This window comes from Centroberyx gerrardi, chromosome 11 (assembly GCF_048128805.1).
Source record: "Centroberyx gerrardi isolate f3 chromosome 11, fCenGer3.hap1.cur.20231027, whole genome shotgun sequence".
NCBI lineage: Eukaryota > Metazoa > Chordata > Actinopteri > Beryciformes > Berycidae > Centroberyx > Centroberyx gerrardi.
Genome location: NC_136007.1, coordinates 16,425,613 through 16,449,639, shown reverse-complemented (window position 1 = coordinate 16,449,639; position 24,027 = coordinate 16,425,613). Strand labels below are relative to the sequence as shown.

Here is a 24,027-nt window from a genome sequence, read left to right as displayed (position 1 = left end):
GCCTGACTTTTTTATGGACCTTAAAAGCTTTTCCAAGCTTAACTCGGTCTCGTATTTGCATACAAACAAGTTCGGGCCGGTAGTAGTTTTCATACTATGTCAGTGGTTAATGTAGGTCAAAGTAGGTGACGGAAGGGTGTCCTCCCTTGAACCCGCTGTATAAATCCATATCACAATCCTGCAGATGGCGCGCACAATCAACTAAATGCCCCTGGTGCTCACATAATATCCGTATGTAGCCAACCCTGCTTGAGAGATGGCGATTGTCTTAAGCGACAGCCTACAGTGTGTCTCCCTCCATAAGCAAACTTAAAGCATGTTGAATTTTTAAAAAAGAGAGTTTTCTGCATAGGCCTACGTGCAGCGGCTCACACTCTCTCACACACACACTTCCAATTCTGGAGGCAGGAAATAAAATAAGACGGGCCGATCGAGCGTAACCTTAAAATATTTGACCTATTTGTCTGTAAAAGCTTGTCGTTTAAGATGCAGAACTGACTAGACGTTCAACTCTGAACATCCTGTACCGTCGGGCTCAAAAAAATAGCACAGCATGAATATATTATTTTGCAAACATCTATTAAGCACTAACCTCAGCATGGCTCATTATTCTAATCTAAACTACAGACAAGCGTGTGCGCATACACGCACACCTGTCACTGTCTAGACAGGGAGGGGGCATTAAGGCGGTGGGTGCGGGGGGGATCCCACATGACCCATTACTGCTTTATTCTATGCCAGCCAGAACATATCTGAAGGCATTGGATAATGACAAAAAAAAATCAACAACAACAAGAGAGGGGGAAAAAAACAATCGCTTTACCCAATCTGATTGGCCGGCTAAACCGACACCATTTTTTCCTGCTAACTCGAGGTCAGCTCGGGACGTTAAAAAATAAATAAATGAGAAAATAGAAATGCGTAGAAAGTAAAAGACACGGCAGACAATCTAGCTTGTTGGTGCCGAAAATGACAGGCAGCGCCGCCGTCCAATGAGAAGCCGGCATGCAGCTGGCGTCCTGTACTGGCAGCGGCGTCGGCCAATGCAAAGTTCAGACGCATGATAGACACATAACTGGCAATTCCCCTGTCCTTTTGATCCAGATTGGGGATAGATTTGAGAGTTCATTCAGCTCGGACACATTCAACGTTACAAATTTGAACAGCTGGACTTGTAGCCTTGCACGTCAACTCAGAACAAAATGTCAGGTGTCTGGGTGGCGTGAACGCTTTTTGTCGGCGGTGTAATATCACAGCGAGCGAGTTTATAAGCCACAAACCGGTTACAGGTTTCAAGACCCACGATGAGTTTAATTTAGGAAATTGCTGCTTGGTGCTGCTCAGGCTGGAGCAAACTTGATAAACTTGGGTAGGAGGAAGACTACTACTACTCTCACTATTACTACTACTACTTCCAGAGAGCCATAATGGAGCCGGTTTCACCGTCCCACTGTGCTCTCTGCGATTGGGGCAAAATAGCGCTGACCGATTTATGATCCAACCCAAGACAGTGCACTGTTCTTCCAATAGCAGCTTTAAGTGAAAAGGCGTGCCTGCCTGCCCCCCCACCCCTCAAAGTACTCGATGTATAGTTAAAAAATGGGAGGGCACACTTGAACCGAGCTCCTCTATGAAGGTAGGCTGCAGCGTGTGTTTATTGATGAGATGAAAAGAAGATGGAAGTGAGAAATGAAACAAAGTAAAGGAACATATTAAAAAACTACAGGCTTTGTCGGGGAAAACTGGGGGGAGCCGTGGAAACGCTGTCGCCACTTTTTGAACGAGCTTCGGACTGCAGGTAAGAAATTGAGAAAAGTAGGGAAAGGGACGGGTCTTTATAATATCTATAACGCTATTATTAAGGGGGGGAGAAAGACAGTAATTTCCTATATGAGAGATTTTAAAAAATCCTTGTTGACTTTGTGGTGAAATACATGAAATATGACTGACTTCCATGTAGTTCCCGCTGGCTTTACCAACCAAATATTAAGCTATAGTGTACAACATGATCGGAAACTTCATTCTTTAGGGGAAGCTTATGATTCAATAATTTGTAACGCCAATACGAAATGAAACGGGGTTTAGTGGGGGCTCAGTTGTGACTGCCAGGGGTTTTGTTGTCCATTTATATTCGACTACAAAAACGCGCTGCCCTGGCATGACGCAAGTTGCCCATCTGTCATTATTCTCAACATGCTCCTTTACCTTTAGCCCTATACTTTCGGATTTGCTTGAGAGCTGGGCAATGAACACTTGAGAACAATACTCTCGTCAAACTGTTTCCTAGCTCTGTTTCTTTCAATCAGCGATGCTCACAAGCTGCAAGCTCACATTTTACACATTATAAGCCCGGAACAACTGTGGCAGCCGACGTGCGCATTTGGCTTTTAGGTCAGTTATTTGAATTAGAAGAAACGTGTTTCCCCATTGCAATTAACCACTATGTTATCATTAGAAGCCCCTTTCTTCAACACGTTTCAATTTCTCTAACTTGCCAGGAAAGCTGGTTTCGATGTCTGAAATATACATCATTATAGCAATAGCTCACACAGCGCGTTTCAGTCAGACAGACGTCTAGCCTACATTTTTTTTTCTGAATTAACAGAAATATGGTGTGGCATTTGTCAAATTAAGTTGCATTAAGATATGCTCAGTAGACAGAGGAAGGCTGAGCAATATTCACGCATGGTATCTGAAGCTAAAAAGACACTGCGGGTTCAGTTTCTGTGATAAATCAAAACTATCCAGTGTGACTCTAGTCTGGATTTTGGTGCCGTGTTTCACCAAATGAATGATCACTTTGATTGTCGCATTACGCTTGGTCTTTATGTGTTAAAATGTTTACGATGGCTGGATGTTTTGACAAAGGGTGGCCTAGATATGGATGCTGTGGTGTAATTAAAGTTGCACGAGACAGGCTTCCTGCGTGCCTTTTGAGACATTTTGTTGCAAAATATTCAGTGTCAACTTGTGATTCCTTTGCCCTCCGCCGATTAGGTTTCAGCATTTAGAGGTAGTTCACCACTCCAATAAAGTTGACAGGAATTATTTGTATGTTCAGTCTTTTTGCAAGTGAAATTAAATTGCAGCCCATAGCCAATTACACCCCCCCCCCCCCCCCCCCCCAAAAAAAAAAAAATACACTGAAAGGACCATGGCGGGGAGTAACATGTCAGTCGTGTTCTTTGGGCTCCATCTATCCGTCTTTGTCGTGTGTGTGTGTGTGTGTGAGTGTGTGTGTGTGTGTGTGTGTGTGTGTGTGAGTGAGAGAGAGAGAGAGAGAGAGAGAGAGAGAGGGAGAGAGAGTGTGCGCGCGTGCATGCGTGTGTGTGTGGCAGACAGATGTTGTCCCATAGCGCTTCGCTTTGTCAAATTAAGAGTAATACTGCACATTCTGATGTCCATTAAGATGGCCATTAACAGTTCATCAGATAGTTTCTACAATACAACACCCCCGCTTAACAAGTGAATATTTCGTCTCAGATTAATAGGCACAGGCCCGCCTAGCCCAGAAGTTATGTGCGGGCATAATGCTTTGCGTCAACACATTAGTCATGTCGGAGATGGTTGTGGCGTGGTCATTGAACCAGTTTCCCCACGGGCGCAAGTACAACAAGTAGGCCGGTCCAGGGTTTGATCATCACACAGGTGAGCCGCTGAGCGCACCGGTGCGCGAGCTGCTGCAAGCGCACAAGTGCTCTATGGATGTGTACTTGTTTGTGTGGAGAAATATTTTTTTAGCACGCCTGTTATGCAAGGACCTAGCGTACATATAAATATATATCTACCTAATACAATCATCACTTTTGATGTATGTGATCACTTTCTCTTTCTGCCTCTCATTCAGAATGGGTTTCCACTATAAATGGGTTCTAAGCCTATAGGCTAGGTTATGTAATTGATGCTTATTATGTGCACTGGGTCATTTCTTCTCTGAATGGATACACTTGGAGAATACAGAACATGCAGTCCAGTGTAGCATAACGCGACATTTGCAACACATCTTGGTGTAAGAGAGACGCTGGGAATAATTACAAATCTATCCTATAAATTGCACCACATTGATTGTTAGGTTGCATGAGGGAGAATAATAGGCTGCTGTAAAAATTGATGTTATCACAAGTTAGGTAAGGTATATTGGGTTGAATCCTTTAAAGTAGAAAAAAAAAAAAAACACTTAAACTTAACACATATATTTTTGGGCATTTAATTGTTTGCTGAAAAGGAGAATAGTCCTATTGCTCTTGTGTGTGTGTGAGTGAGCTATTTCCATGAAGAGTGGGCTTCATATGTTAAAAACTCTTGCTTTGTCCAAGCAAAGAGGGTGTATCTGGAAAAGGGGAGGCAGCCATTATGAGCCATGGGAGTTTGTAGTCCAGAGTATCAGGTGCCCAGTTTTATCTATATAAAGTCACTAATGAGCATTTATATGTATATATTCCACATTTACATTAATATTCATAATGTTTGAGCCATTGCCATTTGCCCGCTTTCTATGTCAATGTTAAAACCCGCCCATAACTCATGAATATTTAAGAGCATGTCTGCAGACCAAGGAGACTCATTAATATATGAAGGAGACCTAGCAGATATAGACCTACTCAACTGGTGACTCCACCTTTTTAGGACTGCATGAAAGGATATGAAAGAGGTATTCAGTTAATCCCCACCCAACAATCAATCTCACTTTCTCTTTAGCTTCAATCAGCCATCCTTCACTCCTCATCTCTAATATGTCAGCTTCTCCCTCACTTCGCATTCGGCAAGTTGGATTTCACAGTCTCTTCTTTTATTCTCCTGACAAGTGCCTTTTCCTTTGTTATAGTTATTGACCAACAAAATAACTGAGAATTGCAGCCAGCCCTACATCATCCCTCTGGCCCTCAGTTTTTCATTGTTACAACCATGACATGTGTCCATGACATTCAATTCTGAATCGTGTTAAGCTGATTTACTCACTTTTTTCGTTTAAGTTGTTCACTGCTCCACCTGATCATTCAGTTTCACTGAGGTGAAAATATAAAAAGGATTCCGTGCAGTATTCATGTAATCAGTGCTTTCTTGGAAGAGATAGCTCACACAAACAGTCACCTTGTGCATTTATATAGATGTCAGGTGATTACTGAAAACATTTTTTAAGATCATTAAAGGCAGTGCTGCGCAAAAAGACATGATAGTTTCATCTTTTTGTAGCCTCCAAAATGCCACATTTCTTGTAGTCAGCCATCTTCCTCAGGTTTTTGTCTAGGTGAATCTGGTAACTTACATAATTAAGTTTATGAATGCATGCTTATGCCTTAGTTTCATGACAGCATGCCAAGATTGTTAGGCCTTTGTGCTTTGTTGGACAGTATATAGTGGAAAAGACAGGAAAGGTGGGAGAGAGTATGCAATATAGGTCATGAGTGGAATCCCAGTTCACAACCTTGTTAGTTCATTTTATTCACCTTAGTCCACTGAATCATGCAGCACTGCTCCTTGTTGCATGCTTTGGTTAAGGCAAAGTTTCCATTAAATTAAGGCAGACGATTGAAATTTGGCTGTAAATGAAAGCATGTACTGTGCCATGTGCATAAGTAAAACAAACCTCTGAATTCTTGGTTGCAGCACTGGTGGACCAATTTCCTTTACCGATCAAGAAAAAAAAAAGATTTACAGTTCCATGTAGGCTATTTTACCTTAGTATAACAACAGACTTAAAGGTGTACAGTCAAAAAGAAACACTGGCAACATCTGCCACTTCCTGTAACCCTGTTGAACATACTTGGCAGCCATTTTGGGAATTCAGTGGAATTACATCGATAAAGCTAGCCACTATGGTGGTTTGCCTCCAGAATGTCACACTGCTTGTTTATTGCTTGGGCTTGTCTTGTCTTGGACGACATTTATTTCAGGATGCCTTTTCCAAATGTTCCCGCATGATACTCATTACAAGAATATTCCCCCAGAGATCAAATGTGATCTTTGATGTGATTGCCAACTGAGAATGTTTTAGGTGCCCATCTTAAACTGGAAAATAAGTCATTTTCTCAACTACAGAATAACCAAGAACAGTTTACACTTAAAGATTTGTTTAGGAACACTGCATAAAGTTTCCTAACTGACATCTAAGGTCATGTTTTACAGCAACTGTAGTTGTAATACTGTATTTGAGTCCCTAGTTACCATGGGAACATCTTAAAAAGTCACTTTTCCCCCCAAGCTTCAGAAAAGTATCAAATTATTTGACGTTAAATCATGTCATGTTTACTTATTTTGTCCAAATCTGTTTATCCTCTTAGCTAATACAGTAGCATCAAATTAGTGGCTACTATTCAGAGAAGTCTAGCTAGGTGGATAGTTAATACTTTTGCAAACTGGCAGGCTAGCTGCCTCCTGGCTAAATGAATCCTGGCTCCTGGCTAAATGAATCCATGAATCCTTCTGCACGCAAAGCAACCTTCACCACACGACATCCTTTTCTTTTAAAATTTCTATTGATTTTTATTTTTGGAAATATTAACAACACAATTGCACAATCCACTGCAAGACCATACAGGCTACCTTGGTGTTTAAGGACAGGAAATCCCCCTAAGGTGCATTATGTAACACAAAAATGCAAATGTTGTGAGTTCATGATTTCCTTAGCTACAAGGATGGAAAAAAATATTTTTTATACAACTCCTCCTTTTATAGGGATAAAACCATTTTAGTGCTAAAACTTACTGAATGTTTTTTTTTTTTTTTATCCAAGCAGGCACTGATTTATTATGCATTCAGAATGCCTAACCAAGAGTTTCATAACTGCTACATTTTACACTTGTGTATACTGACTCAATCAGTCAATTTATTGAGTAGGCATTTCAAAATAGTCTCGCCACTGGCAGTTTTAATATAAAAATACGCATAGAGTATAATGAAACTGTTTTTCCACACACAACCCTATGACCAACACAAGTCCAGAGAAGAAGCATGTAGAAATGTGGGATATACAAAGGCGTGGTGTGTATAACAAAGAACTTACAATGTCTGAAAAAACAAACCCCATAACACAAATTTTCCTAGCTAACCGTAAGGCATGTTTTTTTTTTTTTTAGTTTTCACAGGACTTTTATTTTGGAATCTTCACTCACTGCAAGTATCACAGTAACGCCTGATGAAAGCAGACAATGACACTGAATATTTGTGCATGTGCCATGTAGTTATCATGAAGCTCCTGCTCAGGTGTTATGAGTGTGAACTAAAATGGCGTTCATCCTAAATTCCTAAAAAGCTCGATGATGTTTTAGGATTAACAGTGTAATATTTCCAAAATGTATAGGAATTTTAAAATAAAGTGCCCACATCAAAGGACAAGCCTGCTCATTCTTTCCTAAATGTTTTACATTACATAAATTTGGTTACCAGTACCAAATTTGAAGGCCTTTTCTACTGTTAAGTTAATTGGAACAATTTTCTAATGATGTGATCAAATAATGTGTGTATGCTGTGTGTCTTCAATTTGTTTGTAAGATCATTTTTTAGATTAGGTCAATGTCTGTTCTGTGAACTGCAGTAAAATTCATTATTTCCAACTCGGTGCAGTAGTTATTTGATACACACATATATACATACAAACAGAATCCAGTTGGGCTTGTGACCATTTGTTTCCATTACCTTTGCTAAAATTGCTAACAGACTCTTGATGCATGCTTCTCTGTATTTGGCAGTGTTGGTTGAAAAGGATTTTGATTAAAAGTCAGGGGTTTGGGAAAGTGTGCCATCAGACCCAAAAACCATGCATCAAAGTAAACAAATGAATGTACAGTTACAACAAGTACAAAAATTTGTGAAACTTTTTATCCATTTAAAGAAATTCATGCAAAAAAAAAACTGGCAGTGTTAAGTCTTTATTCATTATCAAACATGCTGTAAAAATGTTTTAATCCTAGAGAAACATTTCATTTGCAGAAAAGAAACAAGCACCTAAACTTATTCTTCCTCTTTAAACACATACGCAGGCCCAGGCATTCAACTGATGTGAAAAATGTATCCTGGATTCTAATAGCGAAGTTGTATGTTTGCCAAGGTGCATGTGCGTCCTCAGCTCACCCTGCTACCCATATGGTTTTCTACAAGTCATGGTGAGATCACTGCCTCGTTGTACGGGAAAAGTATCTGGAGAGGGTTTTAGAAAAGAAAAAATAATAGACTCTTCAGTAACTTTCAAAACTATTATATCGAGACTAACTTCATGGTGTGTAATCTTTGCTTACACCCTGGCTCCAGGAAGACTTTTTAAGGCTCATGCCAGTAAACAACAGTAACAGGAGCCAAAATGTTAAGATTGTGCACAGTCTCACTCAAGGCACATCGACAATGGTATGCACTGTGCAATGGGTAAACTTAGGGGGAATTATTTACACAATAGTATTTGTGTTGTGGTTGTACCACAAAATGAAGATTATTAGGACCTAAAAGTATTTCCACAGAATCAAAACTGTATTGGTTTTTTTTCTTGCTTTCTTTTTTTTTTTTTTTATTGAGTAAGCCATTAGTCTTTTGAAATACAACTACAGAAACGAGCAGGCAGACATTTTTACTTGCTTGACCCAGGAAAGCAATGCTATCTTTTTTAAAATAAATTATTTTATGAAGTAATCACTTTTTATCATGAAAATGAAAGCAATATCTGTTTGAGATACTGTCTAAATTGTCTACCACCCTGAAAGTGACCTGCATAAAAAGCAGTTTTCAAAATAAACACTTTTGAGAAGCTTGCAACTGATTGTTATTTTTTGCTAACTGCTTATAGTTATAATAACTAGGCAGCTAATGTTTTATCTGCCAAGACTGTTACGGTAGTTTCCCAGCAGTTGGCACATGGGACAAAGGAAAAACATGTGTGACCTGTTCAGCAACACAACAAATGGTGAAAATTTTTTTCATGTTTATGCAAGTTGCAGGGCTTGTTTGATATTTTGATTAACGTCTTACAAGTGATAAAGGGGAAAGCTAGTGTGATCGGGGGTGACGCCCCAGGGTGACCACCCTGGCACACTTTAAATTAACTACATTTTTTTAATACATTCATAACACCTGAGCTTCTTAACAGCTGCATTGCTTATTCAATACTGATTCATTCATTATGTCAAGCTTCATAAGGTGTTTAGGTGTTCCATAAGGCGATGCAATGACAATGTTATGTCATTTGGGATTTACAGTGGCACAGTGTGTCAATTTATTGAGAATTTAGAATAAAAGTCCTCGTAACAATTGCCATTTTTTAAATTGGAAAACATACATTATGGTTGTGTATGAAGCCATTTTTCCTATATTGCATTCTGATGTTATACACACATCCCTAGTCTTGTATTCACTTTTCAATGTGCTTCTCTTATCTGGACTTCAACCAGTTAGCTGCTGCTGCTGGGTTAGCTTTCAGCTGTAATAGCTACTTTTAGCTCACTAGTGATTAGCTACATAGCTTACTTGCCACAGTCATTCTTGCCAGCTCATGTAAAAAATATGTTAGCCGTCTGAGTTAGACAGCTTATGTACAAGCCTTATGAGTCATATCTGGTAAGCTAGCCTGTTAGCTGGCTAGCTAACATTAGGGTTATTTTTCTTTTTTATTTAGTTAACTAATGTTAATGCATTTTAGAAAAATGCCTTGAAAAAAAACAACATCTGTAGCAAGCTATGTTGCTGGCTAGTGAGTTAACATTAATTTATTCATTAATTTTCCATGCTGCTTCCTGCTTATTCCTATTCAGGGTCACAGGGGGGTTGGAGCCTATCCCAGCATGCATTGGGCAGAAGGCAGGGTGCCAGTCCATCATAGGGCGAACACATAGACTAACACAGATAGACAAACAGTTAAGTTAACAGAAGCTAGTAATTAAAGGTATACTCTGTGAAATTTATGTAAAATAGCACCCCCTGCTGGCACAACGAATGAGGAATCTAAATCAAAACGAAGACAAAACCTGCCACCACCCCGCTTTCCAAACAGCGCTGCCTACACACCCCCTCACCGAGCAAAACAATTGTGCTATCAATTCTCAAACGGTTCAATACTGACAACACAAGTCAGTTAGAAGTAGCATATTTATGATAGGACCTGCAGAAATGACTCATGACCATGTGGTGTGACTTCTGTAATAACGTTTCTAGAAACATGGTGCAAAGTGCAACACGGCTAAAAGTGAAACACAGTAATGCTAGGGATCATGTGGCTTACACTCTAGGGCTTATGAGCTATAAATTATTCCCATCAAGGTTAGCCTAATAATTTTACTTTGGCACAAAACAGACCACGTTGACCAATTATTCATGTGCGATAGCAAGGCTTTTACCAAAAGAACAGATGATCATCATAAATTGAGCTGATGGGCGATCACTTAATCGCGCTCCTGTGCGCTGTGTTAGCTAACTCTGCTCTCTGCACATATATTTACAGAACAAATTACAGATCTCAACATAAAACTACACCAAATGTAAGTCCTAGATTCATAATTTCTCATTATTTCGTTAGTAATAATCGTTATAATGTTAGTACTGCCACTACAGCGCCGCAGAATAGCAACAAACACAATGTTAGCCTGGTTAGCTCTGTATATGGAAACACGTAACAAACCAACTGGGCTTTGCCTTTATCAGGCTCAGCCCTGCAGCTCCGCACGGCCTGGTTCTGAGTGATGGGAATGACGTATTAGATGTAGTTAGTAGGGCTAGATAGTTAGTAGGGCAGATAACAAAATGCTATATAAGATAAATTGCGCTTTCCTGTCTAGGAGAACTCACCATCACTTTTAATTCCTTTTATCTGTGTTTGATTTCCTCCTTTCAGTAGCAGTTGTTTATTCTTGTTTTTGGCCTTGCTCTATCAAAGGCAATGTGGGAGGCATACCGGGGTTTTTCGGTCTCACGACTGGCTGCTCCACTGTATTTTACACTATGCACCCATTGTCGGGGAAGGCGGAGCTTGCTGAGCTTGAATGGGTATAAAGGATGGGAGGGGCTCCAGCCAAAGGGGAGGAGCTTATTTACACCCAGTAAAAAAAATACATTGATCTGAAGACAGAAAACAACAAACCACATGGGGAATGTATAGATTAGAAGTTCATTCCTCCACCATATCTTTTGACCTACTGAGAAGATTGTAGGCTAGATTAAAGTGAAAATCTTATATAGACTGCCTTTGACAGTAGCTTAGTAGCTAATTGTTTAAACTTGGATTGTAAGTAATTCCGGAGAAGAGGATGAGAAGTAGGAGCCCAAGTGGCCTCCCTGCAGAGAAAACAATATATGTCTTGGTAACAAAGTATTAAATCATGTACGACATGGTATAGTGTGTGCACATTATTTAAAGTGTGCTTGAGTTGCATAAAAAGGGCATGGAAGATATAGAACATATGCATGTAATAATATAATCTATAGAGCCAGTGTAACCACACCAACCTGTTTTCAGAGAGGTGTTTGAGCTCTCAGTCTGATGACACAAGTCCTTGCAACTGATCAACTGTGAAGTCTATAACATCCTGGTCTGCATATTGATGACAGTATAGCCTATTAGCTTTCAATATCCTTGTAAATTATTCACTAACAACGACGCATCGCAAGTGTTGTCAGTAGGCAATTCCTTGATAACTCATCCCCAGAGTTTTTTACCTGAAGTTAAACAAATCTATCCTTTATGTTAAAGCTTAAAAGCTTGATTCAACTGAATAAATCAGGTTAAACTAAATAAATCAATGCAATCGACTAAATTTCGGCAATTAGGTGAAATCTTTTTGACACTCGTTCAATAAGCCAAACCGAGCACCCACTTTAAAAGAAAAGTGCACACATTTTATGAAATTGACAGTTATTGTTAGTAAATTTGTTGGCACAAATTATGAAAATTTTGGGCACAAAATAATGCAATTGAGTGTAAAAAAAACACAACGAAGGAAATGAGCCCTATCTCGTGCTCATGAAATAGCACTGCTCATGAAATAGTACCTTGTGCCCTCGTGGCCTCAACATATTTTTTTCCCTGCAGCCACTCCTGGGCTCCGTAGAGAAGCACAGGAGTGGTGGGTAATAAAAAGAGGCCATGCATATGAGAAAACAGTCTGGAAAACAGCCTTACAACATAAATTTACATGACTAAGCCCAAGGCATGGCCTTCAGTTAAAAAATGGCAATTACTGCAAAGACATTCATTTTGAAAATTTTGCTTAAAAAATTGACACACTGCTCCACCGTTATGCCGCATTTGACATAAGTATTGCATGAACACCTAAAGAAAGCTCTGCATTAAGACTGAAACGGTATTTATAAAATCCATGTGGCTGATTTGAAGCTCTTGTTCAGTTCTTGTAAATTGTTACACTCTTTTCTGTGCCCATTTATCAACTGTGACGTTCTTGTCATCGGTTTTTGAGCCCTGACATTGTTAGAGCATTATGTACTATATAGTTGTTTCCAAGGATGTTTTGTTGACTATCATTGCGTACTCATTCTTTGGACACATCTGCAGTGTCTTACCAAGGAGGTTGTAGTATTACAGAATGATCCATTACAAAAGACAAGCCGTTCTGGAGTCTATGTATTTTTGTTGTTGTATTTTAGTTGATACTTCATATAGATTACTGGGATTTCTGCTGACATTATTGTATCAATCATATTTTGATAAATTATCAGCATGTTCATTGTGTTATACTGTATATTGGAGTCATTTGACTCAACTGAGACTACTAGTATGAAAGTATATAGTAGTATGAAACCCCATGATAAAATCTAGTTTCCTTTTTTCAGTTTGTTCTTTCTATTAAATCATTGCTATGATACCAAAAGGGGGGGAATCATGAGTTTTGGGCCTTTTTGTCTTGTCTTGTGAAATTCTGTAGCTGGCTTGCTTAACAAGTAGGCTATGTCTTGCAACACATTATTCTATGGGTCAAGTTTCCTAAGACCTTATTTTCATGTTGGTTGATTGCACCCTTCCCTCTTAGATTAACAGAAAACAGTACCTATGTTTATTTCAAATTGTTTTAGTACAAGTATAATACTGCAGTATACTTATGCCAATATATCTAACTTAAATTGCTAAGCTATCCTGCAGGCCATTGGACTAAAAGTGTCAGCAGTTGGTTACAGAGTGTATAGGGCACTCATGTGGTTGACTGTGTTTCAGTGTGTCAGCGTGACATTTTTAGATGGGTCATATGTTAAATGAGCTGACGAGACATATATAATCTGTACACAATAGTATGCCAAACTATAAATACACTGGAAGGTCTAAATATCCATAAGTTTCTTCTAAAGATAGAGGGTAATTTGCATTAAACCATTTGGGTTTAATATCCCATTCATTTACAGTATTAAGCACAATCCGTAGTTGAAGATAGGCTACAGTACCCTGAACATATTGTGATTTTACCTGAATAATGACTCAGAGTTTTCACCCAACCTGACGGAATGTGTATTGTTGTTGCCTTAGCTACAAGCTGAAGAAATGTGTTACGTCATAAAAGCTTTGCAAAGTCCACTTTCACTATTGTCTTGCTTCTGTATTGTTCACATCTATTTTGCAGCAAGTAATTTTTGTAGATTGGAAGTGGTAATGACCCCCTCATTCAAACGGCAAGTATTTAGCTTGCTAGATTCTGAGAGAGAAGCTACTTTGCTCACCCATGCAGTATAGACCAGCCAACAAAAAGTGCAAGGTCATGCTGAAGTGCCATAAGCACGCTTGTGCATTTGTAAAAGTTCAGCTCTATATCTCATTACTTCGTGTACCATCGTGCGGTACCTCGTAAAACACAAGGTACACAACTTCTGAGGCCCCATTTTTTTTCCTTTTGTCACATTTGCCAAATTCATATCTAGTGGTTGACGTGTTATTTGATAATTCAAATTAGATATGTTTTTCTGACTGTAGTTAGTTCACAGGTTCATCGACAAATTTATGTAAGAATACAAGATATACTGTAAGACGTTACTACCACACAAACAGAATTCAACACTACTTCTGTGTTTGCCATTTCTTGTTCTTTGCCAAATATAATTTATCTGCTACCATTTATCAAGACACACCAGCAATACACAGAGAAGTCATATGAGCACACATGTAGGTTCATGAAGTCCTCATATTAGCCTGAAAGCTTCTTTTTTTGGAGAGAAACAGAGAGCTCAAATCTAACATATATAGTAGCTTTAGAGAGAGAGTTGAGCAACGACAAAGCACTTTGGATGGATAATGGGTTGCCTTTCTTAATGCTATTTGAGTATCTGTAAAATCGCTGTTTTGAGATTTACCGCTCTTTTTTCCTCTCTTTTTTTTTTCCCTCGAATTTTGCAGTTGCTGTGGACACCTGTGCCAAAATGATAACTCTCTAACTGTGCAATATCTGCTTCGGGGGTTAGAGCCGTTTTTTGTGACCATCACATGAGGAGTCAAATGTTTTTTTCTGGTCAAAGGCTCATTAATAAGAGCACAGTGGGTATGTCAAGCCTGAGATATTCTTGAAGCCATCTTTGCCATCGCCCAAGTAAGATACTGTCCTCAGCGATTACACACCAACACTGGCTGTTTATTTCCTCACTTTATGTTCCTATTGGGCACTTTATAAAATGTAATATGGAACAGCATTTACTGAAAACACTAAATCACGTCAAATACCCAGAATCCATTAACTTTTGTTGTTGACTTTGTACAAAAAATAATAAAGTATCTTAGAGGTAGATTATCCTGCCATCTGCAATGGACAACGGATCTGCTATAGAGAACGGGTGGTGGTGGGTGTGTTTTTGACAGATAATGATTAAGTTGAACAAGCTGTCTAGTCCAAAAAATAGTTGGACTTTCCTTTACTTGTGTCATGTATTGTATTGTAGTGTTTATTGCCATTTGTTGGCTCGATGAATTTGTGTGAATGCCACACGTCCTGCCATATTCAGATGGCTTTCTGCTGGGCTCTCTGTTCTTAACACACTAATCTGCTGTACTAGTTAATAACTTGGTATTATCGGTAGTGGAAGTAAGCATGTACAGTTAAGCAATGTCTCTATGGTGGGAGATTTAGGTGACTATTATTATGAAATATAAAGAATTAACAACAGCTCCAGTTTGTGTATGATATACAGAAATGTTTAAAGGTGCAGTTACAAATGGTCACAACATTCCAGTGGTATTCCTTAAGGAGAGCAAGGCAGAATTACTTCATGATGGTTTCACCACATAGGAGAGTATCCACAATAGCAAACTTGTTGTTGTGAAGTAATGAAATGCCATTTTGCAGTTTTTCTAATATGTGTGTAACATCCCTGGTCAGCTTGACATCTAAAATGTTGTAGAAAAATGGTGAAACACGAGTCTTAATTCTGTCGTCAAGAACAGGACTGTAGGCAGTGAGCCAGAGTAAAATTTGAAGCTCAGGGAAACTTTCCATATAATAATTTGTATCATAAACCTTGGTTAATATGTAATTATAACATGAATATTGTGTGACATTTAGTGCTCCATATATACATTTATCAGTATTTCACTTGTAACGTTCCACAATAGAATTTCAGTAAAGGGAATGGACAAGACAAAATATCACAGCATGTAACTTTCTTGGTGCAACTTTTCAGCGGCTCGTACCTGATGTGTGTTTGTTGATGTTTTTCAAATATGATGGTTTTCCTGCCAGAACAGTTACTACAGGCTAAAGGTAAACCAATTAAACCCTGACAATGAGAGATGTTTCCCACTGCTTCTGCTGAAGTGTGTGTGATTTGGGTGCATTAGCTGCATTATCTGGTCATTTTCATGTTTGTACTTCACTAAACTATAGCGCGGACACTTAAATGTAATAAGAGATATAGTACTTTAAATAGTACACAAATTTAATTAGCTAACAGAACATTGTTGGCAAAAGGTGATTATTCAGTTACCTAAAAGATTTATTTGTAATTGTGCAGATCAAAGTGAATCGAGTCACAATTGTATTAGCCAGGTTTTATTTTACTCGTTATTGGTTTAGGAAGACTTTGAGGTGTTGATTACAGTTATTTGTAACTGTATGTTATTTTTTCAGAAAACTGAAGTGCAAAGACGCTGTCTGCCTATCTAGTAGATCTTCAATTATCACATGCTTGATAACTGTACATTTCCATCACTTCATCACCATTGCTTAATCACTGAAACACGATTTACTCAATTTTTCCAATTTGCTATGCATATACAGTATGCACTAAATTATATAAGCTCACAAATCCAACTCATACAAAGCTTGATTTCTGGTAGTGTTATATGCTAATGTAATTGGACTAAATGGATGACTGAAATTAATAATGGGAATACTGGACAGTGGTTGTTAAGCGATTGAGATTTCAAACAAATTCATAAATTACCATGAATTAGGTGTAACACAAAAGTATCAGAGCACATGTCTGTTCTATTCTCTATTTAGAACAAATCTGCTTCAGATTCATCAAGATATGCACATGCATGGACTTCAGATTTTCACAATGCCCCGAGCCTCTTCTTTCTCCAGATTTAAATATACCAAGGGCCTAGAATATATGCATGTAGTGTGTATTGTAAGCGTTATTTGCATATTCAAGATGTATATTATTCACATGGCTGATACCGTCTCCTTTCACAAGCACGCCTCTTATGTCTGTCCTCAACCCCATCCCCCATCCTCCCCATTTCATTTTCCCCCTTGATTAACTAATGTCCAATTCGATGCAGTGTATTTCATAAGCCTGTCAACTAATTCAGGCGGCTGATTAACCTGAAGTCTGACTGGTGAAGTTGCTATCCTTGCGTCCCCGTCTTAATTTTTTTTTTTTTTTTTTTTTCTCCCTGAGTCTTTGTTGTGGCGGCAGCAGCAGAGCATTGCATTGGCGGTCTGGAGCATTGTGTCTGATTTCCTGCAGACAAACTGACCTCTGGGGATTTATTGACAGCAAACTCCACAGAGACAGACACAGAGCTGGGAGTATGGGAGCAGGAGGCAGTGAGAGAGGGGTGGGGGGGGGGCGGGTGGGCGGGCGAAGGGGTGGCAGACAGACCGACAGACAGACAGACAGACAGACAGACAGACAGAAAAGACAGTGGGAGAGTTTCAACATGATGAAACGGGAACGAGTCAAGGAGAGAGAGAGATCAATATCAGAAAAAATACACCCCAAAAATAGTTTGATCTCAAAATTTGCGTTTGGTGGAGCAATAAGAAGTGAAAGAAAATGGCCGCCTCCAACAAGGATCTAATTAATTTTGAAGGATCATCAGCCCCTTTAGTCCAAGGCAGGGTACAGGAGGGAGGGAGGGGGCAGGGAGGGAGGAGAGAGACAGACCCCTGGGCTGATTAGAATTCACTGCAGGTAGGCGCTGGCTGCTGCTCACCCACTGTGTCACAGCTAAAATGGAATCACTGTTGTGAGTGGCAGTCTGGGCAACTGAAGCCTGCTTCCCTTGGCCTGCTCCTTTGTTGCCAGCATTCACCTCACTTTACCCCTTAGGCAGGTGGATTTACATGTCTGGATGGTGAGAGAAGCCAGTGAGGGAAATATATATGCTTGCATTGTCTAAAGCTAGCCATGAAAAGGCCTGTGGCATCAGGTCACAATTGCATCACAAGCCAACCCTGCAAAAAAAAAAAAAAAAAATCATGTTCGAATGTTTGCCAGACTGATGGTTTCAACACTTTTGTGTGTGTGTTTGTGCCAAAGGATGGTCTGTTTCACCATCATAAAGCTATTAATAAAAAATAATAAAAAAATAATGCTACCTATTACTGCTAAAGAGGCCATTACTAGTCTATATCTAGTCATTATTACTTTGTCCATTGACGAACGTACTGCAAGAAAATAAGATACAGATGCTCAGGTCATGCTGTCCAGCAGTGGTTCTCAGACTGGGGTCTGTGTACACCCAGAGGTCTTTGAGCAGCTTTTCAACATGAAAAAAAAAAACATTTCAGACCCTCAGCTCTTATTTCCTCACTTCCTCACAGTACAGACATTATGCCCTTCTGTAATAAATCCTATGTAAAAACATAATCTTATTTGGAAGTCCTTGGGGGATATCCATGGTCGAATATGCATCTATTAGGAGACCTTGGCACAGAAAAGTTTGAGAAGCCCAGCTGTATAGAGCAGAGGATCTTAGGCCGTACTTTTACCAGAGACCGATTGTTGTTTGTGGAAAAAAAAAAAAAAAAAAAAAAATTCCAGTAGTCATTTGATTAAAATCACATAGTAGTCATGGGTAATCCCACTTCCTCCTCAAGGTAGACAGATTTTGCTTTACTCAAAGTGAGAGGTGTGTTCTTCGAAAGTAGTCGAGATTTGTAAATGACTAATCTGTGTAAATACTTCAGTGCAGGTCTGTTCAATCCCAGCGCATTCTGTTCATTCAACAACATAGTTATTGGCATTTTACAAAAAGCACTTGGTGTTAGTGTTGTAGTGAGTGATATGATGGCTATTAAACGTTTTTATTCTGATCTCCAAAATCAGTTTACGTAGGAGTCTCACACTTGATCACACTTGTAATTGCATGCCTAACCCTATTTAATGAGAAATCTTCATATTGCAACATGCGAAGTAATTTCGCAATAGTTTTAAACCTGTATTATTTGTCATATTTGAGGGCGCTGGCACTAGTGTGGGATCAATGAGAATTTGTTTGAAAGACCATAAGCACGTTTGGTACTGGTTCAATAGAATTATTTGAGTCTGTCTGACCTTTATCAATCCTACCACAGATTTGTGACTTCAGTGTGATGGGTTTTACGTCATTTTATTCCCATTTATGGGGTCAAACCATGTCAGACTGACGCATATATAGTATAAGAGGCATTATTCTCTTATATAGGGCTTTCTTAGAGTCTCCAAACCTGCTCGTCACATGCTTAATGTTGTTGAATGCCTTTCTTGTGTTTCTCCATGAATGCCTTGTGTGTTACATATTTGATTCTTTCTCTTGACATCTGGATATTATAACTTCTTAGTAACTACCCTAGGTCTATATGGGACACTACCTTGCTTAATTTGTGTGGATTTGAAAATAAAAAAGGAGACACAGACACAAACGCACACACACACACAGATACACACACACACACACACCGTGATGAGTGTATTTGATACCTTTTCTGTCGAAAAATATTAAATCTGGGTAAATTTATGTCAAATATAGACCATTTGTCTTGGGAAGGGTGTGGTTTTTGCTGACCAGTGGTTTAGATAACTGCTGAGAGAAGAATTGGCTCTAATACCATATGATTTTCAACCTTGATTTGTAATTGGTGGTCAAGCGCGCACAAAAACGTCCATTTGTCTTGCTTCGAAAACTCTTTAACACATCTGTTGCAGTGCCTCGGTGCTACATATTCACGTTGCTGTGCCTTGAGTTCATTTTGGGAGTGGTGATATGTACGAGGCAGCATGCTGTATTAAGATTTGTCTTTGTCTTTTCTCCCTCCTAAACACTGTGGCAGAACAACACATGATTTGGACAGAGAGGACTGACAGCATTGCCTAGCACTGGCCTCTGATCAGCCATCTCCACCAGCAAACTGAAGCTTGACCCGCACTTCATCACCAGCCACACAAGCATCTTCGCAACAAAACATCATCTGACTGTGAGTACAAGATTGCTGTAAAATGTATTTTTTGCCATAATGCTTATGTTACTCCTTTTATTGTTGGAATTAAGCAGTAGCATTATATACTAATGCAATCCCACTGCTTCTGCATTGCTTTTTTAAACAAATATTTCATTACAGAAGAATAAACAAGTTACAGTCAAATATATTTTTTATTTAGTCCCCAATTTTTATTTCTCCTTAGTGTATAATTACATTACACATTATAAAGCATTTCTCCACATGTTCAAGGAGAGTTTTTTCATATATAGTTAAGCCACGTGTGCCATATTGTCAGAAAACACTGTATGACTAATGTATTTTAATAAATATACCTATCATTCATTAACAGGCATAGTGTAAACTAATTTTCCATGAGATATTTTAAATGACAAAGATTTGTACTGTTTCCAAGATCAAAATGGAGGCGTTTCCTCGGCCAGATTTAAGAAAAGCATTGTGTGCAATCGTCTCCACGACAGGATATTTGTTTCACTTATGCTCAAGTATGTTAATATGCAAAAGAAATTAATTTCACAGGAGATATGAAAACCCAATTTTTTGCATAATTGTTATACTTGCTACATAGCTGATTCTAATTTAGTCTGGCTCTTTCTCTTAACATCTAACTGGGGAGAAAAGCACAGAAAGTTATCTTAAACATCGCTCAGCCGGGTCACATCTAAGTGTATTCCTAGGATAGTTAGGAAGCGCCATCACAGTGAACACATGGCTAACAAAAGAGGCCTGCTGTCCTCTAAGCCCAGTGCACCACCTAATGGTGGTTGGTAGTATTTCAGGAATACACACTGTACTTGACAAACTTGTGGTAATTAGATGGGAACCATCTTAATTGTCTTTCCACATGGTCATGTAGAATCTTTTTTTAACAGGCATTCAAAAGACCAGTTCAGCTTGAATGTTGAATATATATATATGTATGTGTGTGTATATATATATATATATATATATATATATATATATATATATATATATACACAGTATATATGTATTATTATATTATGAGACATACAGATGGAGGAAATTAATTCGATTTACCATGTGTATTATTGATATCTTATCGTTTCAGGAATTCCATGATAAATACTTTATTGTTCTGTTTATAATCAGGATTGATAATAATTAACATAGCTTTAAATTTATTGCAGTCCTTTGACAAGGTTTTGTTTTATATACACACCACCTGGTAGGAGTGGGCATTAGCACACAGGCTGTAAAAGTGGGTTACAAAAAAAAAGGCAATGTAGGAAGCAATTTTTGCATGCAAAAGAGCTTTTGTTTTATTTGTGATGTATTTGCTCATAATGTAACTTATATTGTATATTTATTATATATTTAATTATACAATTACATTATTATATATTTATACTTAATATATGAATTAGAGTTAGAGAATAATGTTAAGATATTGTTATTTTATGTGCAAGTTAAATCTCCAAATGATTTTTGTGACAAGGCAATTAAATTCAAGATTTTATTTCAGGTATACTGGTGTATTTAATCCAGTTCAATAATCTAGTGAATGCATCTGCCAAAGAGTTTAAAAGTCATGTGTGTTATTCCCTGCTTGCAGGTGACATCAGTTGCAAGGGGATGACCGAGCGCATTCATAACATCAATCTCCACAACTTCAGCAATTCTGTACTTGAGACCCTCAATGAGCAGCGCAACCGTGGGCACTTCTGTGACGTGACTGTTCGGATCCATGGAAGTATGCTGCGAGCTCACCGGTGCGTGCTGGCTGCTGGGAGCCCCTTCTTTCAGGACAAGCTGCTCTTGGGCTACAGCGACATTGAGATCCCTTCTGTGGTCTCAGTGCAATCCATCCAAAAGCTGATTGACTTTATGTACAGTGGGATCCTGCGGGTATCTCAGTCAGAGGCCCTGCAGATCCTTACTGCTGCCAGCATCCTACAGATCAAGACCGTCATTGATGAGTGTACCCGCATCGTGTCCCAGAATGTGGGCCTGGCCGGGCCAGGGGGGTTCCCTGTTATACCAGGAGACTCTGGTCAGGAAACACCCCGCGGCACGCCTGAGTCTGGCACCTCCGGGCCCAGCAGTGACGCAGAGTCAGGTTATATGCAAGCAACATCACAGCAAAATGCGGAACGTGCATACACATCACTGTACTCCTACCCTGGCCTCTCTCTGCAGAACGGAACCCGCGACCGCCCCCTCTACGTTAGCCCCATGTCAACTAATTATGATACGGCTCTCGGCACTCAGAAGGACCAGCAAGCTCAAGATCCACCCTGGATCACCCGCATCCACGAAAGATCTCAGCAAGATCGCTTCCTCTCCACGGAGTCCACTCACTGCCGCAAGCAACCCCGACCGGTACGCATTCACACAGGAGGCATGCACATAAAGCAGGAGGCGGAGGATGAGTACGCCTGCTATGATAATTTGGGGGACTGCCCAGAGGACACTGACCATACTGAGGGTGTGGAGAGTGAATCCAAGGGTGAAAGCTTTGACTCAGGGGTCAGCTCCTCCATCGGTACTGAGCCAGATGCTTTGGAGCAGCAGCCGTACCTGATGAGCTTCGGGCGAGAGGGGGGCGGAGAAGGGCAGCAGGGTGAAGGAGGTCCAGTGCAGATAGAGGTCAATGACTCCTCCCCAGAGCAAGTCCAAGAGATAGAGGACGGGGGCACATCCCACAGCACTAGTGACAGTAGCATGATGCAGCCCCTGCCAAACCCAGTCATATCCCAGTCCCTGCCAAGTGCCCCGCACTACATGCGCCAGACAGAATCACACACCAGCAATCTGAGGATGCCACTCACCGTGACCAGCAATTCCCAGGTGATGGGCACTGCTGGAAGCACCTTCCTGCCCACTCTCTTTCCTACACAGCCGCCTAGCAACAGCAAGCCTTTCCTCTTCCTCCCTCAGACTATAGGAGGCCAGCAGCAGTCCCAATTTGTGGCAGTGCCACCCCCTGCAATGCCATCATTCCCAAACCCAATGCCGGTACCGCAAGCGTCAGCTCAGCAGCAACAGGCTGCAGGAGGAATGGGACAGGGGGAAAAGAAGCCCTATGAATGCACTCTCTGCAGTAAAACCTTTACTGCTAAACAGAACTACGTCAAACACATGTTTGTCCATACTGGTGAGTAGTATCTTATTGCTCTTTTTTGTAGAAGAGAGGTTATTAGTTTTCATAGTCATTAGTGAATATTTATTATTATTAATAGTAAGAAGCTGTTGTGGTAACAGCAGTTGTAGTGGCAGTAGTAGTATAAAGCCTCTTTTGCTTAGAGAGGGAGTAAAGGTCTACTGGCCCAATTTTTAACAATTTATGATTTGAAAACTATACAAAAAGATGCGTTGTGAAGACTCATAACATGTTTCAAGTCACAATTTCACCTCATAATAACACAATTAAACAATATTCGACAAAAGGGTATACGTGACTGTTATATTTACCAAACATGGTGTGGTAAGTGACGTGGTAGCATTTGAAGCTGAGTCCCAGCAACATCTTATGACAATATTTCACCAAGACACACTGCCCCAAGGTCATTATTGCTTTCCTGAAACAGTTACCAATGCCTGGCATTGTCATTTTTAAGGTTTGCCTAAATACAGACTAATCAAACATGATCGCAAAAATGAAATTAATTAGCTTACGGTTAAGTATCTTTGCTATCACTTGTATCCAAGGTGACATGCAGATACTCGTTAGTGGGCTCACGCACCACACCATTGCAGTGTGCACTACGTGCCATCTGATACTGAGTGGCTTACATCATGACAGACAAAAAACAAAAATACAAAATAGATGAATACATTTGGTTGATGATCTTCTGATGGGACATTAGTGTGTTTTTATTATTTGTCCGCTTGGCCCCACCTCTCTGTGTCTCTGTAATGTAAACGTAGGTATTCACAGTGTTGAAGATAGCTCTACTGTTAACTCCTTCATCTTTATCAGAGGAAGTGTGGCAGTTTATAAAATATGGACAATTTTTGTATTGCTTAGATGTTGCCATAACTGTACTAGTACTACTTTAAAACAAAGCCTAGATTCTCTTCCCACGATGCTGTAGCATCCAGCACCTAAGGGAATTTGTATAACGATAACCATGCCAATACAGGTATGATTCGTTCTAGCCTAAGGTAAATTCCGGTAACAGTCAAGTTACACTGCAGGCATTGAGGATCCAGTGTTGCTGCCCTAGTTGAAGTCAATTGAACCAGCCACACTGTTTGTTTCATGCCAAGTCCAATGCCACTATCCCAGAACCAATATTTGCCTACATTTAATTTTCAACGGCTGAAACACTCAAATTTCCAGACGTTAATGACACCAAGACATTAACTATCTGCCTTCATAATGGTTGATTTACATACAGCAAGTCATGCAACAGGCTCACACTGAACCTAAAGAAGAATTCTCTGGTTAGCTTCC

The 24,027-nt window shown here is 39.6% G+C and overlaps 1 protein-coding gene across 1 annotated transcript in view; it reads left to right on the top strand.

The window, feature by feature from the left end:
* Positions 1 to 1,597: 1,597 nt before the first annotated feature.
* The window catches only part of zbtb20 (zinc finger and BTB domain containing 20), a 34,786-nt gene continuing 12,356 nt past the window's right edge, over positions 1,598 to 24,027 (top strand). Inside the window, exons 1-3 of the mRNA XM_071898094.2 lie at positions 1,598 to 1,798; positions 19,443 to 19,586; positions 21,184 to 22,725. Of these exons, the coding sequence (XP_071754195.1) occupies positions 21,204 to 22,725 (1,522 nt within the window). The 5' untranslated portion in view covers positions 1,598 to 1,798; positions 19,443 to 19,586; positions 21,184 to 21,203. The remainder of the gene's footprint in view (positions 1,799 to 19,442; positions 19,587 to 21,183; positions 22,726 to 24,027) is intronic.